This window comes from Gallus gallus, chromosome Z (genome assembly GCF_016699485.2).
Source record: "Gallus gallus isolate bGalGal1 chromosome Z, bGalGal1.mat.broiler.GRCg7b, whole genome shotgun sequence".
Taxonomy (NCBI): Eukaryota; Metazoa; Chordata; class Aves; order Galliformes; family Phasianidae; genus Gallus; species Gallus gallus.
Window position 1 is genome coordinate 24,358,339 of NC_052572.1, and position 14,750 is coordinate 24,373,088.

The window sequence follows — 14,750 nt, forward strand, 5'->3', positions numbered from 1 at the left end:
TTTGAAGGCTATGTCTTACGTTTTATTTCAAGAACACTTTATGCAGGAATACACTTCGTACTTTTTACAGCAGCAGTGTGCAGTATAAATTAGAATCAACAGTATGAAAAAGCATATATCATCTCTGTTTTGTATAACAGTATTGCACTGTGGGGTCAGAAACAGTGAAATTGTGCTCCATTCTACTAGCACATACTGGACAAATACAAGCCTTGCTGAAACATTAAACAATCACAGTCATTTCAAAACAATGCAACAGTTCTACATTTGACTTTATTTCAATTATCAAACAAGCAACTAAATTAAGAGGATGAATATTTTGGATTATTAGAAAATCCCATGTCAGCTGGAACTTTGCATTAAAGCCAGCTGTGGCAAGGGAAAATTGATTACACTTTGCTTTGGTGCAGGCATTGCTCACCTAGACACGATTACAGCTGAGTGTCGGCTTCAAGTTAGCATTCAAACAAAGTAACAGTGCTGGGAAGATAAACAAGCAAATAAATCAACATTCAGACTGACAGACAGACAGACAAAGATGTTTCTCTGAAACCTTATATCCCGCTTGCTTACAACAGTCCACCAGCAAACAGAGTCTTTCACTCTGCTTTTCTGGAAACTAACCTAAACGAGCAACTTCATGAGCCTTAACAAAATATACTGACTGCACAATAATGAGGAGTCACTCAGACTATCTGAAGTTTTTGCTTATCACAGCCATGTAAATCTTACCAGATATTATAGTTACAAATAGCCCCCTGATGATGCTTCTTCCAATTCCCAACTTCAAATATTTCTACAAACTGTTCTTAAACAGAAACTGGTATCATTTCTACAGATACCACCTTCTGTCTCCTTCCCATAGACCCCACTGAATTCAATAAAGCCCATATGCAGCAAATCCAATCATACATTGATCACTCCTACCTATAAACTTAGAAATTTAGAAAAAAATAAATGGGAAATTTGCCTTGCTACTTGAACTTCTAGGCTAAAGGAAAGTTTTATATTAGCAAGTGCTTACTGCTAATGCATCTAATATTAATGAAATAAGCACCTCTCATTAAGTCTTTAGAAAAGAAAGACTGAATACCTCAGATAACGGATGTTCACTGTGTAGATAGCTAGTACAGAGACTCATAAAGGACAATGCTTTCTGTTAATTCTGATTTGTCACTTGCTGCAGACTGAAATTGGGATTGGGATTGGGATTAAAGACAAACTCTCAGAAAAATAGGAATGAAGAATGTTGTTGTATGAGAGGAATGGCTGAGGTAAGTAAATGTTTTATGCTCATGTCTACAGATGTCAGACGCTTGGTGGTGATTAGTGCTAAGCTTGGGGTTTGGGGATCAAAGAAATACATGAACACACCACAAAGAACTGGGAACACTGTAATATATATAAAAATAGACAAAATATAAAAAAGTGAAAAATATACACAGCTGATATCATGATAAAAGACTCATCAGGAAATCTCTGAAAAAAGTCTGTTAAAAAAAATCATATCTCTACCCACCTACTAGTTGTAGTAAATCATCGTCAGTACATTTTAAAACTATTCATCTATCTAGATACTAGATTGGCTTTGTTATGTTTTTCAAAGGTGACCTAAAAAGTACATATTTTAGCATTAATGTATCTTACACAGCGAGGAAAGGATACTGGTGTAGCTGTTAGTTAGTTAACACAATTCCTTTCAGGCTTCCTTGAAAGTAAAAGCTTTAGTATTTTTTAATGAGCTGAAAGAAGGTTCTGGAAGACTTTCCCATCATTGCTTAAATTAGACACTGTCGTCCACTTCAGTACGGAAAGTAGAAAGAGGAACTGAAATCTTGCTTTTGGTCAGGTTCTGTATGGCTTAAACCTAAGAGTGGTCTGCAAAAGCACAAGTACCCCACATTACCCACTTCAACTCTGTGAAGCTTAGCTTCAGGTGAAATTGTCAATTAAGAGGATGCTGCAGTAGTCAAAAGGTTTTGGAAAATGAGGTTAAAGGAGTCCTTTTATTACATAAAAGGCTTTCTTTGGAAGAACTTAATGCCTCCAAGAGAGGTGACATTTCTGATAGTTTCCTGAGTTAACTGTTTCACAGGTGCAAAAGATTCTAGAACATATGTGTATTGCTTTCTAAAAAAGTTAGAAAGGGGAAATTATAAATTACAGTTGTGTACTGTTTGGATATATCTGTGCTGTCTTTCTTGTGTTACCAGGCAAAATTTTGGTGTAATATAAAGTACACTCACATATTATAGAACTTGACCAGGAGGTCTGTGGCCCTGGAGTACCAGATGGTGCAGATGTATGCTGTAGATTATTGTGAAGGGATTTTCTGTGTCACAGCACACATTACAAAAGGAGCAATTAAGATGGTGTCAGGATAAATGGAGGCAAGCAAACAGAAGGGCTCTCTGATTCCTGGTGCCCGATAAAAAAGCCTGTAAAATTTGGTGTTGAATTTCTACTTATTACTGCCCAGAGGTAACTGCAACAAAATCCTCCCCAGGGATATATGCAACAGCTATTGTTCAAACCACTGATGCAGGAATGCTCCTCAGAATGGGGATGTACTGACACTAACAATCAGACACCTATCTACCATAAACAAATTTGACACTTGAGCTTGACAGGAGCCAGCAGTGTGCTCTTACAGCACAGAAGGCCAGCTGTACCCTGCGCTACGTCAAAAGAGGGGTGGCCAGCAGGGAGAGGGAGGTAATTGTCCCCCCCCTCCCCCCTCCGCTCTGCCCTCGTGAGGCCCCATCTGGAGTACTGCATCCAGGCCTGGGGGTCCCAGCGCACAAAAGATGCCAAGCTCTTGGAACGGGTCCAGAGAACCACAAAGATGAGCCAAAGGGATGGAAAACCTCCCCTACAAAGACAGACTGAGAACTGCGGCTGTTCAGCTTGGAGAAGGCTCCAGGGTGAACTCACTGTAGCCTTCCAGTACACATAAGCAGGAGAGGGACTATCTCTTTACATATTCTGATAGTGGCAGGACAAGAGGGAATGACTTTAAACTAAAAGAAGGGAGATTTCGGTTAGATGTGAGGAAGAAATTTTTGCCTCAAAGCGGTGAGGCACTGTCATAGGCTGCCTGGAGAGGTTGTGGATGTCTTGTCTCTAGGGGCACTTGAGGCCAGGCTGGATGGGGTCCTGGGCAGCCTGATCTGGTGGGTGGCAACTCTGTCCATGGCAGGGGTTTCTAACTATACGATCTTTCAACCCAAGCCATTCTATGATTCTTTTAGCAGCAATTCCTCAACCTGGGGGACCTCCTATCTGAGCTCCCTTCACCACAGCTAACCCAAACTTTTGGGTTGGCACTGCTCCCAAACAAACCTCAGCACGAACAGACCCCATGAGCCACCACATACGGCGCTCACCAACGGGCGCCAAGCAATACCATAGAGCTGCCCCAGGGCTGCCGGGCCAACACCAAGGACTACAGTCACCAAGGATACCTGCAATCCCACACCAGCACCACGCAGCTGCCCACTTCACAGCGCCCGTCCCTCAGCACCGCCCCCACCAACAGCTGCCCACAGCCCGCGCCCCAGCCCCGGGAACGGAGCTGGCCAATCAACACGGGGCACCGCTGACAGTCAGGAACCGGCAAAGGCTGACGTATAGAAGCCGAGGGGCGGGACGGCTTTGCACCCCCTTTCTCCTCAGTCCATGCTCTCTAATTGGCTATTTTTCCGCCAAGATGCCCAATCAGAGAGTGTCTTGCAGAAGCCGGCTGAGCCTATCAGAGAGGTGCTTCTTCTTCCGCCTAGGTAGTTTGAAACCCTTACGCCCGGCGGCAGCTCCGACCGTTGCCCGCAGGTGAGAGGGGAGGCGGGGGGCGACCGGCAGCCAGCGGCCAGAGTGGGCCCGACGGCCTTAGAGGCCCTGTCTGTAGCAGGAAAAAAAAAGAGATGTGTTCACGTACGAAGTTTTGATTCCTTCTCCTGACTAGTCAGCCGTGTGCCTGCTCGGCCGTGCCCCCACGTTTCTGCGTGACGCCCCGCGGCTTGGCCTTACTTTGGCTGTAGCTGAGGCGGCCGCGGCGGTCAGTCAGCACTTCAGCTCTGCAGGCGCCGGAGGAGGCCGCGGAGTTGCTGCTGGGAGGGGCTTGGGCACGCGGGCTTGAGTGGCGCTGCTTCACGCGTGTAAGTTAAAGGGGCACTGGAAGTAGACCTCTTCCCTGGGTTAGAGGCTCTTCATCTGAATGCAGTATGAAATTATTTAGAAAGCAGCGCTCTTGGTAAAAAGCAGGCTCCCAAAGCACAAATCTCGCACAGCTCAAGTAGTTCAGAATTAATGATGCAAACTGCTGTGGTGAGACAATCAGAGATCTGTCAGGCTGAGGACTGTTTCTGTAAGAGGCTGTCCTTAGCACCGTGGTCATACACTTAACGGTTTCATGTTAACTTCGTGCTGTTAATAGAAGTCTTGCTTTAGTGAAGTCAGAAGTGTCTTGGCAGATGCTTGGGGAAGATGAGAAGAATGTGATAACCATGAAGGTGCTGTTCTCACTAGTGTCCTCACATTTAGTGATTTGCACCTCAGCGAATCAGTTTACTGATGTCTTAGTATACCGTGATAGATGTCTCTTTTAGAAACTTGCCCTGTGTTCTCTTAATCAGATCAAGGCAGATAACTTATTTTTAGCACGAGGTGACAATGGCATCTGCAAACATCAGCTTAAGAGAATTGTATTTATCTTACAGTAGTTTTACCTGTTTGGTACATAAGCAGCTTTCTAGAATTCTAGGCTTACTGGTATTTGTGCTGGAATTTTGCAATAATTGAAATGTCAGGTTGGACTGCAGGCAGGAACATCAGAGATATTGATGGGGAAAATAGAAACATTGTGAGGAAAGCTGAAAATTTAACTAGTATGCTATTTGTGTGAATGTAAAGTGATTTTCAAGTTAGTAAAGGCAGTTAGGTTAGAATTCTCATGCATGTGGTGAAGGTGTAGTCCAGAGGAATAAAGAAAAGGGATGGAAAGAGAAGGCACACACACTGAGCTTGAGCAGACTGTGACTCCTATAAGGTGTCTTCAGATAGCTAAGCTGCTGTTTTAAGCTCAGAGATTGGCGTGAGATGGAGAGATGGCATTGTTTGTGTGAAAGGAAGCAGCTGAGTTGAAGAACCACAAACTCAAGCATAGTAATTGATGGACAGAGAACTATATATGCTAAATTGAGTGTTAAGGGTTTCAGAAGGCTGAAAGTCAGGACAGTGGTCTTAAATTAATGAACAAACTTTTCCCCCCACTTCATTAGACACATCAGAGCCATGTGAAATTCAAGTGGCCTCCTGTTTAATTAGAAGAATTGGTGGTAGGTAGTTTTGTTTGATTGATAAAGGAAGAGAGCAGTGTTTGTAATTTGTTATACTCTTCCTGTTTCTATGAATACCTGGTATTTAATTGATCTTGTGTCTCACCAACACGCATGTGAACACATTTGAATACCTCTAGGACTTCTGGACTGCTTGAGACCTACTACTTGAGAAACCATGTGAGTTATAAAGCACATGGTTTGAATTACTGAAGAAGTATTTGGGGCCTTTGGAAGGACATGTGCAGTAAAGAAAAGGCAGTAAGCAGTGAGATAATAAAGGTTTTTTGAACGTTCAGCAGTAGGAAATCTCAGCATTTAAAATCGTCCTTATGCCATTTTTAAAATCTCTATCTCCGCACAGAAACTAACTTCCCATTCTGCGTTCTGAAAGCCATAAAAGGCAGAGAAATCTTCTGTGGTGCATAACAAATCATTATCTGGAATAACTCATAGAACTGAGCCAATTAACTTCCATCTCTATTCTCATATAGAGTGCTCTGAGTTTATTGGGTTTTTTTATATATTTTCAAATAATATGATCATTAAGGAGGATATTTCCTGCCAATTTAATAGCGGTACAACTGGCAGTTTAAAAATAATGTTTCTGTCAGAAAATTCATCTGTTTAAAAAACAACTAAGAATATTATAATTGACAATTTTAAAAGCCTGTTTAAAAATAGTTTTTAACTTGCATGGTTTTTAGACACACTATACAAGTACCTTGTTCCTCTGGTTATTTATGGTGGTCCTCTTCCCAGGCGTATTCTCAGCTAACGACTCTCTGTTTGAAAGTGTCTTGTGGTTACTTTTAATGTTCATTAGTCAGCTACATCATTCTGCCATTTGTTCATTAATGAATTCTTTATGCTGCCATGGTAAGCATTCAGGTCATCATCTCAGCTTGGATTGTGGTGTTTCCAGAAGAAAAAAAAATCAGAGCAGAATTTAGGCATTCCTTTGTCCCTCTGTAGGAATTTTGTACTAAAGTAAGCTAAGTAAGTTCCAAATGCTGCAACTAAGAAGGAGAAGGGATTGGCATATGACTGTATTTCTAAATTAAGCTTTCTGTAATTCTCTCTCTATTTTTTTTCTCTATCAGTGTATTGCAGTTGCAGTGTATACTTAATGTAAAATATTTTGTGTAACATGAAATACTGGGTATAAAATTTACTCATCCAATGTAGAATAACAAGATTGCTATATTGTTGCTCTTCATTCATCCATGTTTTATTTGAATCTCCAAGTCAGTTGAAGTGTTTTCATGTTTTTGAGTATGGTTTGGATAAAGCAATTAAATACCTTTCCGTGTATGCTTATAGCAGTGTATGTAACAAGGGCACATTTAGGTTATCCCACTGAATGGGCTACTACCCCCACCTCAAGCTACTACTTGAGGTAGATACTACAGCAGTATCTGTGTTTCTGTGAAAGAGGTTAGTGAACATGCAGTAAACATCCTGGAAATAAAAAATGAAGCTCAGTTTCTGCTGTTTTATTGACTAACTTTGCGCAGGATGTCATCAGAAGAGGAGAAAAGCACAAGTCCAGTTTTGCCAAAAGACTCAGTTCGGGGCAGTTCTGTTTCTTCAGATATTCAGGTAGGAAAGGGGCAACCTCACTTGATTCACTGTTACAGCATCTTGGACCTCTTTTGTGCATTTCACAAGAAATTTCAGCTTAAATGAAAATTCACATCTGACCTTGGGAGGATGATCAGTGACTGCCACAAGTAAAATAATACAGTTTACTTGTCTTCTTTCTGGTGCTACTTTTTGTGTGTGAAGTTTTATCAAGAGGCAAGAACTAGGATAGAAAGCTCTTATTTCTAAGAAATGAAGTGTAGCAGCCTGAGGTTTCTTACATGATGAAAGGAAGTGTTTATTTCCTGCATTAAATATGCTGAAATTACATGGAAGGGGGTGTTGCTTTTCTAGGTTTGTTTGTATTTTGAGAGGATGGAAAGAAAACTGGATAAAGTGTTTATCCTATTCTCTTGAAAGCACTAGATCTTCATCCTTAGTATTTCAGTAGTTGGTTATTATCTGAGTAGATGTTGGCATTGTTTTGTTTTTCTTCCTTTGAGATTCTAACCAAAACAGGTTTATTTTTACAATAAGCTTTGCTGGTTGCCTTATGTAAATACATATATACTTCTGCTGCCAGGTAGAAAGGGCACGTACATCTTAAGCACTGTTAAGTTAAATTTTTTCTTCCTCTCAGTTGACTTTGTCCCTTTTAAAATATGTATTTATGAGCAATTCATTTTTGTAGTACATACATTTCTCTGTAAGTTTTATTAATCTGGACTCATTGATAGTAATCTGTCACCTGTGTTTCTAATGCCTTTTGTAACTGGGGAAGAAGATGAAAGCAACAAATTCTCTATGATGAGAATTTTCTTGTATGATTCTTACTGATTGCCAGGGAGATTCAAAGTCCACTTCATTGAGAATGATAGAGCAGAATAATACTGAGTGGCCATTTTGCTACTGACGGTGTGTCTTAATACAGGAGTGATTCACTTTTCACTCTTACTGCAGTGAACTAGATTTGAAAAGGATTTTGTTTTGTAGAAGATGTGATTAGGGCTGTGAATCTCAGCAGCTGCCTTACTTCAGTTGGATAACTTTTTTTTAGATGTTTCTGTGAATTTTAAGTGCTCTTTTATCTTCAGATGCCCATATGTCTTTGTAAATCTGACAGACAGATAATACTAATAATACAGGTTATAACTTGGCTCCTCTATCTCAGTACAGATGCAATAGCGCACATAAGGATACATTATAAAAGTAACAGTGCAAATTAGGGCTTATGTAACTGAAGTACATTCTGTGGGGAAAAAAAATTACTAATTAAACATTAAGGCCATTGCTAACTAACAGAAATATTAGCAAGGGAAGTACCCTTACCCTTTGAGATAATTTTGAAGGTTAGTTTTGTTTTCTTCAGGATTTTTGACAACTTGATGTTTTTAAATGGAGATAAGATTGTTGTCTTTTCCTTAAAAAGAAAAGAATCCACTGGCTTCATTATTTACTTGTAGCAGAATTCTTCAGTTTACTTTATCCAGTGAATCAGTTCTTCTTCTTTTGTTTAGTAACCTTGAATGCCATCCTAAGGACAATTTCTATAGATTTTTATATATATAAAATATTTTGAGCATGTTAAAAAATGGTGTAGGGCAAGGGGCCCAAGACATTACTTCTACAAAACCCAGGTATTATGTACTAAATGATTAAAACTGCTCTGACATTTAGACCTTAGTAGTAGTTTCCTGCATTTTTATGCTCTAACAGAATTTTGTGTAGTTGATAGAAAAAGGGCTTGAAAGAGCTTTTGTTTAAAGCAGAACAAAGATATTAAGTAAAATAGAGATGTATTGTTAATTTTGTTTTACTGTGTTTTTATTTGAAATTTGATGCTTGGGATTCCTTTCCTATTGCACCTTCCTTTTTACAGAGTATTTAAGTTTGAGTACACATTGTAGATCTCTTAATTAAGACATTTCTCAGTGTCCTCTATATTCTTCTTACTGCATTCCCTAGCATTTTTTGCCGCTTAGTATTTTGGTCACAATGGACACACTGTGTTTTCTTTGCTGTTTACCTTCATTTCATCACTGTTGTAATATTGTAATTGATGACCACTTATTTCTGAGATTTTGACTGGGTGTTGCCTATTGAAATTTTCTGGTCATGCATGAGATAGTGTAGTTTTGTACACAGTACATTATTTGAGTTTTAGTAAGTGTTAGAACTTGAAATACTAGAAAAATCTCCTGCTACAACTTGACCTGTATATTTTAAGTGCTTAAAATATCTGTAGTAAGGTAGACCCTGGAGCAGTGCTTAAATTGGGTGATTTAAACTGGACCACTCTTGCACCTGGCATGTCATCATCTGTACCCTTTGAATTTGATGAGGTAATGATGTAAATAGCTGGATTGGCTCTGCCTGAAAACTAACTTCTTAGGATTAAGAGTTAGCTTTAAGTTGCTATTTCATCACATAGTCTCTTTGAAGTAAACAAAGGTTATCATCTCCCTGCGAAATAACTTGCAGATTTTCAAGAGTAACAGATGATACCATTTATCATGAAAAGACAAATTAAGGTTAACTAATTTTATTAACTAAGTTAATTTAACTGAGTTAACTGATACCTTGGCTTTTTCAGTCTGCTGGAATTTTGTGATAGGAAGTTTCATAACATTCCATTTTGTGCCTGATTGAATAACTCATTTGAAGGTATCTGTTTTCTTGTTGCGGCATCTGATAGAATTTACACTGTATTTCTTTAGAAAGCTGTAGGTGTTCTCTGGAAGTGGCAGAATACATCAGTGTGTGTGACTGGGATATTACAAGATACTGTTTATAAGTTTGATGTTAAAACACTTAAATGGACTGAACTTGTGGCAGCAATAAAACACAGCTTCAGTTGGAGTAAGTAGCTCTGCAAGTTTTAACAGCGGGAATTAATATCAAAGTTTCCTTGCTTAGATACATATCTGCTTTGTTGTACACCTATGAAGTGTTGCTTGTTTCTGGAGTGTCAACTAAAACACTGCAGGGTGGCTTTATATACATTTATTTAGACCTCTGACTTTGACATAGTAGACTAGAGGATGGGAAATGGAAATTTGAAGGGAAACTAGAAGTTAGCTAAAATGTAAAAAAAAAAAACTGGATTCTTAAAATATCTGCTAGTTGCCTGGAGCCCACAGGAATGTGAGGGTTATGCTAAAAGCTTTAAAACATTGTTTCAAGTGGTAGATTCAACAACACATTATATGTAATTGGTAACTTCAGGTGATTGTTTCCACTCTGAATTTTCACAGCTTGAAGAGTGTCAGGGTTTGAAGAGTTAATCACATGACACCCCTCCTTCCTACTGCGAGAAAGGAGGGGGAAAGAAGAGGGTGAAAAACCTATTTGAGATAGGATAAGCTAATTTTTTTAAAAGGATGTGTGATAATACAGAATAATTAAGAGTAATAAATCAAAACGAATCAAAAATAAAACTGGAGGGGAGAGAGAGAGTCGGCCCAAGTCTTTATCAGCAAGTCTGCCACTGTTTGCCTCCTAGAAAAGAAAGCTCTTCCCCCATCATCTGGAATTGGAAATCATGTGGAGGCTCCTGGGAAATTCAGTACATCCCAATGTATCTTCCTCTTGGAGAGTCAGAACTCATGTGAGACTGCTAGAGAAAACCAGGAAACACAGCTCCACAGTGCACCTGTGTCTCTGCACCTAACAGCCTCTCACATGATGTCATGATATGGAATACTGACAAAACCAGGGCAGTTTCCACCCCTTAGTCCATATCATGACATCATGCTTAAATTGTACAGCACAGATATATGCACATACAAATCATAACTATAATTAGCATTACATACATATATACTACCTGCTTTCTCCCAGCATCAAGTTCCCTTGAGGTATACACAGTGTTCCCATTTTATTGCATTATCCACCTAGCAAATCCAGGTCCCTGAGCAAAAGCAACCTCACGAATAGGTTTTCCCTTGCCGGAAGCTGGGATAACCCACGCTGTTCTCCCTAGTAAGTTCTTTGGGGACCTTATCCCTTTCTATGGTATGTACAAGGCTGGATTGGGTGGGGCCATCTTGATTGGCAGACCTTTGAGTAGAATCATAGAATTGCTCTGGTTGGAAAAGACCTTAAAGATCATTGAGTCTAACCACAACCTAACCACAACAACTCTGCACTAAATCATGTCCCTGAGCACCACATCCAAATGGTTTTTAAACATATCCAGGGATGGTGACTCAACCACCTCCCTGGGGAGCCTATTCCCATGCTTAACAACCCTTTCTGTAAAGAAGTTCTTCCTGATATCCAGCCTAAACTTAGCCTGGCACAACTTGAGGCCATTTCCCCTTGTCCTGTCACCAGTGAGAAGAGATCATCCCTGCTCTTGCTGTAAACACCTTTCAGATATTTAGAAGAGAGCAATAAGGTCTCCCCTCAGCTTCCTTTTCCCCAGACTAAACAGCCCCAGTTCCTTCAGTCTCTTCTCGTAGGGCATATTCTCCAAGCCCTTCACAGGCCTTGTTGCCTTTCATTCAACCTGCTCCAGCACCTCCATGTCCTTTCTGTACTGAGGTGCCCAAAACTGAACACAGTACTCAAAGTGAGGTCTCATCATTGCCATGTACAGAGGCAGGATGACTTCCCTAGTCCTGCTCACCACACCATTCCTGCTACAAGCCAGGATGCCATTACCCTTCTTGGCCACCTGGGCACACTGCTGGCTCATATTCAGCTGACTGTCCATCAGTTCACCAAGGTCCCTTTCCATCAGGCAGCTTTCCAGCCTCTCTTCCCCAAGCCTTTTGGGTTGCCTGGGGTTGTTGTGACCAAAATGCAGGACCTGACACCTGCCCCTATTGAAACTCATACAGTTAACCTTGGCCCGTAGATCCAGTATCTATGACTGGATCTATGAGTATTGACTAACCAAGTGGCTTCTGCCAGATGTTTATCCCAATGTTTGAATGTTCCACTACCCATTACTTTCAGCATGGTTTTCAGCAGTCCATTGTATTGTTTGATTAAGCCAGAAGTTGGTGCATGACGAGGGATATGATATGCTCGTTCAGTGCCATGGTCTTTGTCTCAAGTGTTTGTGATGGTATTTTTAAAACGAGTTCCATTATCTCAATTCCCTTTGGGTCTTCTTTTCTCAAGGCTGAACAGACACAGCTCACTCAGCCTGTCCTCACAGGGGAGATGCTCCAGGCCCTTTATAATCTTCGTGGCCCTCTGCTGGACTCTCACCGGGATATCTCTGTCTTTTTTGTACCAGGGAGCCCAGAACTGGGTACAGTACTCTAGGTGAGGCCTGACCAGGGCAGAGTAGAGAGGGAGGATCACCTCCCTTGTCCTGCTGGCCACTGTCCCGTTAACATACCCCAAGATCCCATTGGCCTTCTTGGCCACCAGGGCACACTGCTGGCTCTTGGCCAACCTGTTGTCTACCACATCTTCAGGTCCCTCTCTTCAGAGCTCCCCTCCAGCTGGTCATGCCCCAACCTGTACTGATACTTGCAGTTATTCCTTTCCAAATGCAAGATTCTACACTTGCTTTTGTTAAACCTCACCAAGTTTCTGCCTAGCTCTCCAGTCTGTCCAGGTCTTGATGAATGGTGTGTCAGACACTCCTCCCAGCTTTGTATCATCAGTGTACTTGCTGAGGGTGGACACTATCCCCTCATCAGGGTCGTTGATGAAGATGTTGAATAAGACCAGACCCAGCACTGACCCCTGGGGAACACCACTAGTCACTGGTCTTCACCCTATCTATATCTACCTTAAAGAGAATACTGGGTAATGAAGTATCCGGTACTGGATACATGATCCAGAACTGTTCAATTTTAGTTCCGTTGTTTGTTTGTTTGTTTGTTTAAGGTTCCTATTACAATTTCCAGTTTTGGCATCTAGCAAAATCTTTCAGTGTAACTGTTACACTGCATTTAGTTGTAAACAATAAACATCAGAAAAGGAAGCTAGAGGAAAGTAATTGTAACTGTAATCACTTGCTTCTAAATGATAAGAAAACAGCTCACCTCTGCACCATGAAAAGAAATCTTAGTTTCCCCTGGTTAAAAAAATAAATTATCTAAAAACATTACTACTTCTAAGTATACTCAGTTGTTTTTTTAAATTGCAGCTTTATCAACTTTTGTCAACATTTTGTGACAGGATGAGTATGAAGAACTGCTTCGTTATGTTATAGTGACTCCAAAGTTTGAACTGTGCGTCCCAAAGCAGTCAGAACCTTCCTCAGAACTGAGAGGCAGGGGCAGATTTTCAAGTGTAACAGATGACACCATTTACAATAAAACCCCAGGTAATATGTGCAAAGCTATGGGTTGATGTTATGAAAGCAATGTTATGACTTAATTTTTCAAATAGTTCCTGTTTGAAAAGACTGTATAGCTAATGTATAATGTATTTAAATTTTGCACAAGAAGAAACTTGGAAAGGTATTATATTCACTGAAGGGTTTTGTCTGACATAGCTTTAAAGTGACAGTGTGATTTAGTGACAGTTCTCAGTGTTCAGTGGTGCAAAGGTTAAAATAAACGTATTTGTTTATTTTCATTTTACACCATAGTTGGTACAATAGTACAGAAGAAAGTGCCTTTACTTCACAGAAGTTTGTCAGATCACAACTAGTTTTACTCATAATTGTACTGCCGAGATAGACAAATGCTTATTTAAACTAAGATTATTTTGAAGTCTTAGCTGAACAGGGCTGAGGAAACTTACTATTTGTGTTAGTACGTGAACGTCATTCTTTTAGTTCAGTTTTCAGTTTTTGAGTTTTATTTTATTACTTGGTATTCAGCTCTGTATAAACTTACTGTCTTCTTGTGTTCTGATACTGCATGATGCAATGTGCACTGGTATTTCTGGTTATGTATTGGTTGCTTTTGTCAATTGTATTTAGCTTGAGGAAGTTTTGTTAATTTAACTTCAAAAGAAATACTAAATAATCGTACTTGTGTCATTTCTTCACTAATTTTTTAACTTACAGAATCAAGAAGAACTTACTTCGATTTCTGTTGTTGTGTAGGTATGCCATTTCATCATGAAAATATTTTCCTGCATTTTTGTAGGCTCCCTTTCTGTCATCTTGAGGACAAGATTTTCTCTTCTAGTTAGAGCAATGTGTAAAATGGTAGATCATTTTACAAATAAAGGCTAATTGACCTTGAAACTTAGTGCTGATCATCTTCATTGGACAGCACCAATCTCAGCAGCGTAGATGGTGCAACATAAGAAATGCTCTCCAGAGGGACCTGGACAAACTAGGCAAGTGAGCCCAGGTGAACCTCATGAGTTTAAGCAAGGCCAAGTGCAAAGTGTTACTTTTGGGTTAGAGCAGTCCCAAGTCTGTGTACAGACTGGAAAAAGAACTCATTGAGAGCTGCCATGCTGAGAAGGACTTGGGGGTTCTGATAGATGAAAAGCTTTACGTGAGCCAGCAGTGTGCTCTTGCTGCCCAGAAGGCCAACCATATCCTGTCTGCATCAAAAGAGGGGTGGGCAGCAGGGAGAAGGAGGGTGTTGTCCCCCTCTGCTCCACCCTCATGAGGCCCCATGTGGAGTACTGCGTCCAGGACTGGGGCACCCAGCGTAAGAAGGATGTGGAGCTGTTGGAGCAGTCCAGAGGAGAACCACAAAGATGATCAAAGGTCTGGATCACTTCTCTTATGAGGAAAGGCTTAGGCAGCTGAGTTTCCTCAGCCTGGAGAAAAGGAGGCTGCAAGGAGACCTTACTGTGGCCTTCCTGTACTTGGAGGGAGCTTGTAAACAGAAGGGAGACCAACTTTCTACACAGTCTGTTAGTGGTAGGACAAGCAGGGGATGGCTTAAAACTAAAAGA

At 40.6% G+C, this 14,750-nt stretch overlaps 1 protein-coding gene and 1 long non-coding RNA gene across 15 annotated transcripts in view; one reads left to right on the forward strand and one right to left on the reverse strand.

Moving 5' to 3' along the window:
* LOC124417522 lies at positions 1-4,057 on the reverse strand. The gene is made up of 2 exons (XR_006932461.1): positions 4,027-4,057; positions 1-3,898 (listed from the first exon to the last, which is right to left on the reverse strand). It is a non-coding gene; the product is annotated as an uncharacterized LOC124417522 (long non-coding RNA).
* POC5 (POC5 centriolar protein) overlaps positions 3,779-14,750 on the forward strand; it is a 22,991-nt gene continuing 12,019 nt past the window's right edge. The window contains exons 1-4 of one of the 14 annotated variants that reach the window (XM_046905791.1): positions 3,779-4,154; positions 6,851-6,935; positions 9,635-9,776; positions 13,030-13,209. Coding sequence is in view for 4 of the 14 variants with exons in the window: in XM_015277637.4 (XP_015133123.2) it covers positions 6,852-6,935; positions 13,062-13,209 (232 nt within the window). In the remaining 10 variants the exon portion in view is untranslated. Of the gene's footprint in view, positions 4,155-5,385; positions 5,595-6,850; positions 6,936-9,634; positions 9,777-13,029; positions 13,210-14,750 lie in introns of those variants that run through there. The other 13 variants (XM_046905788.1, XM_046905789.1, XM_046905790.1 and 10 more) reach the window with 13 other exon arrangements.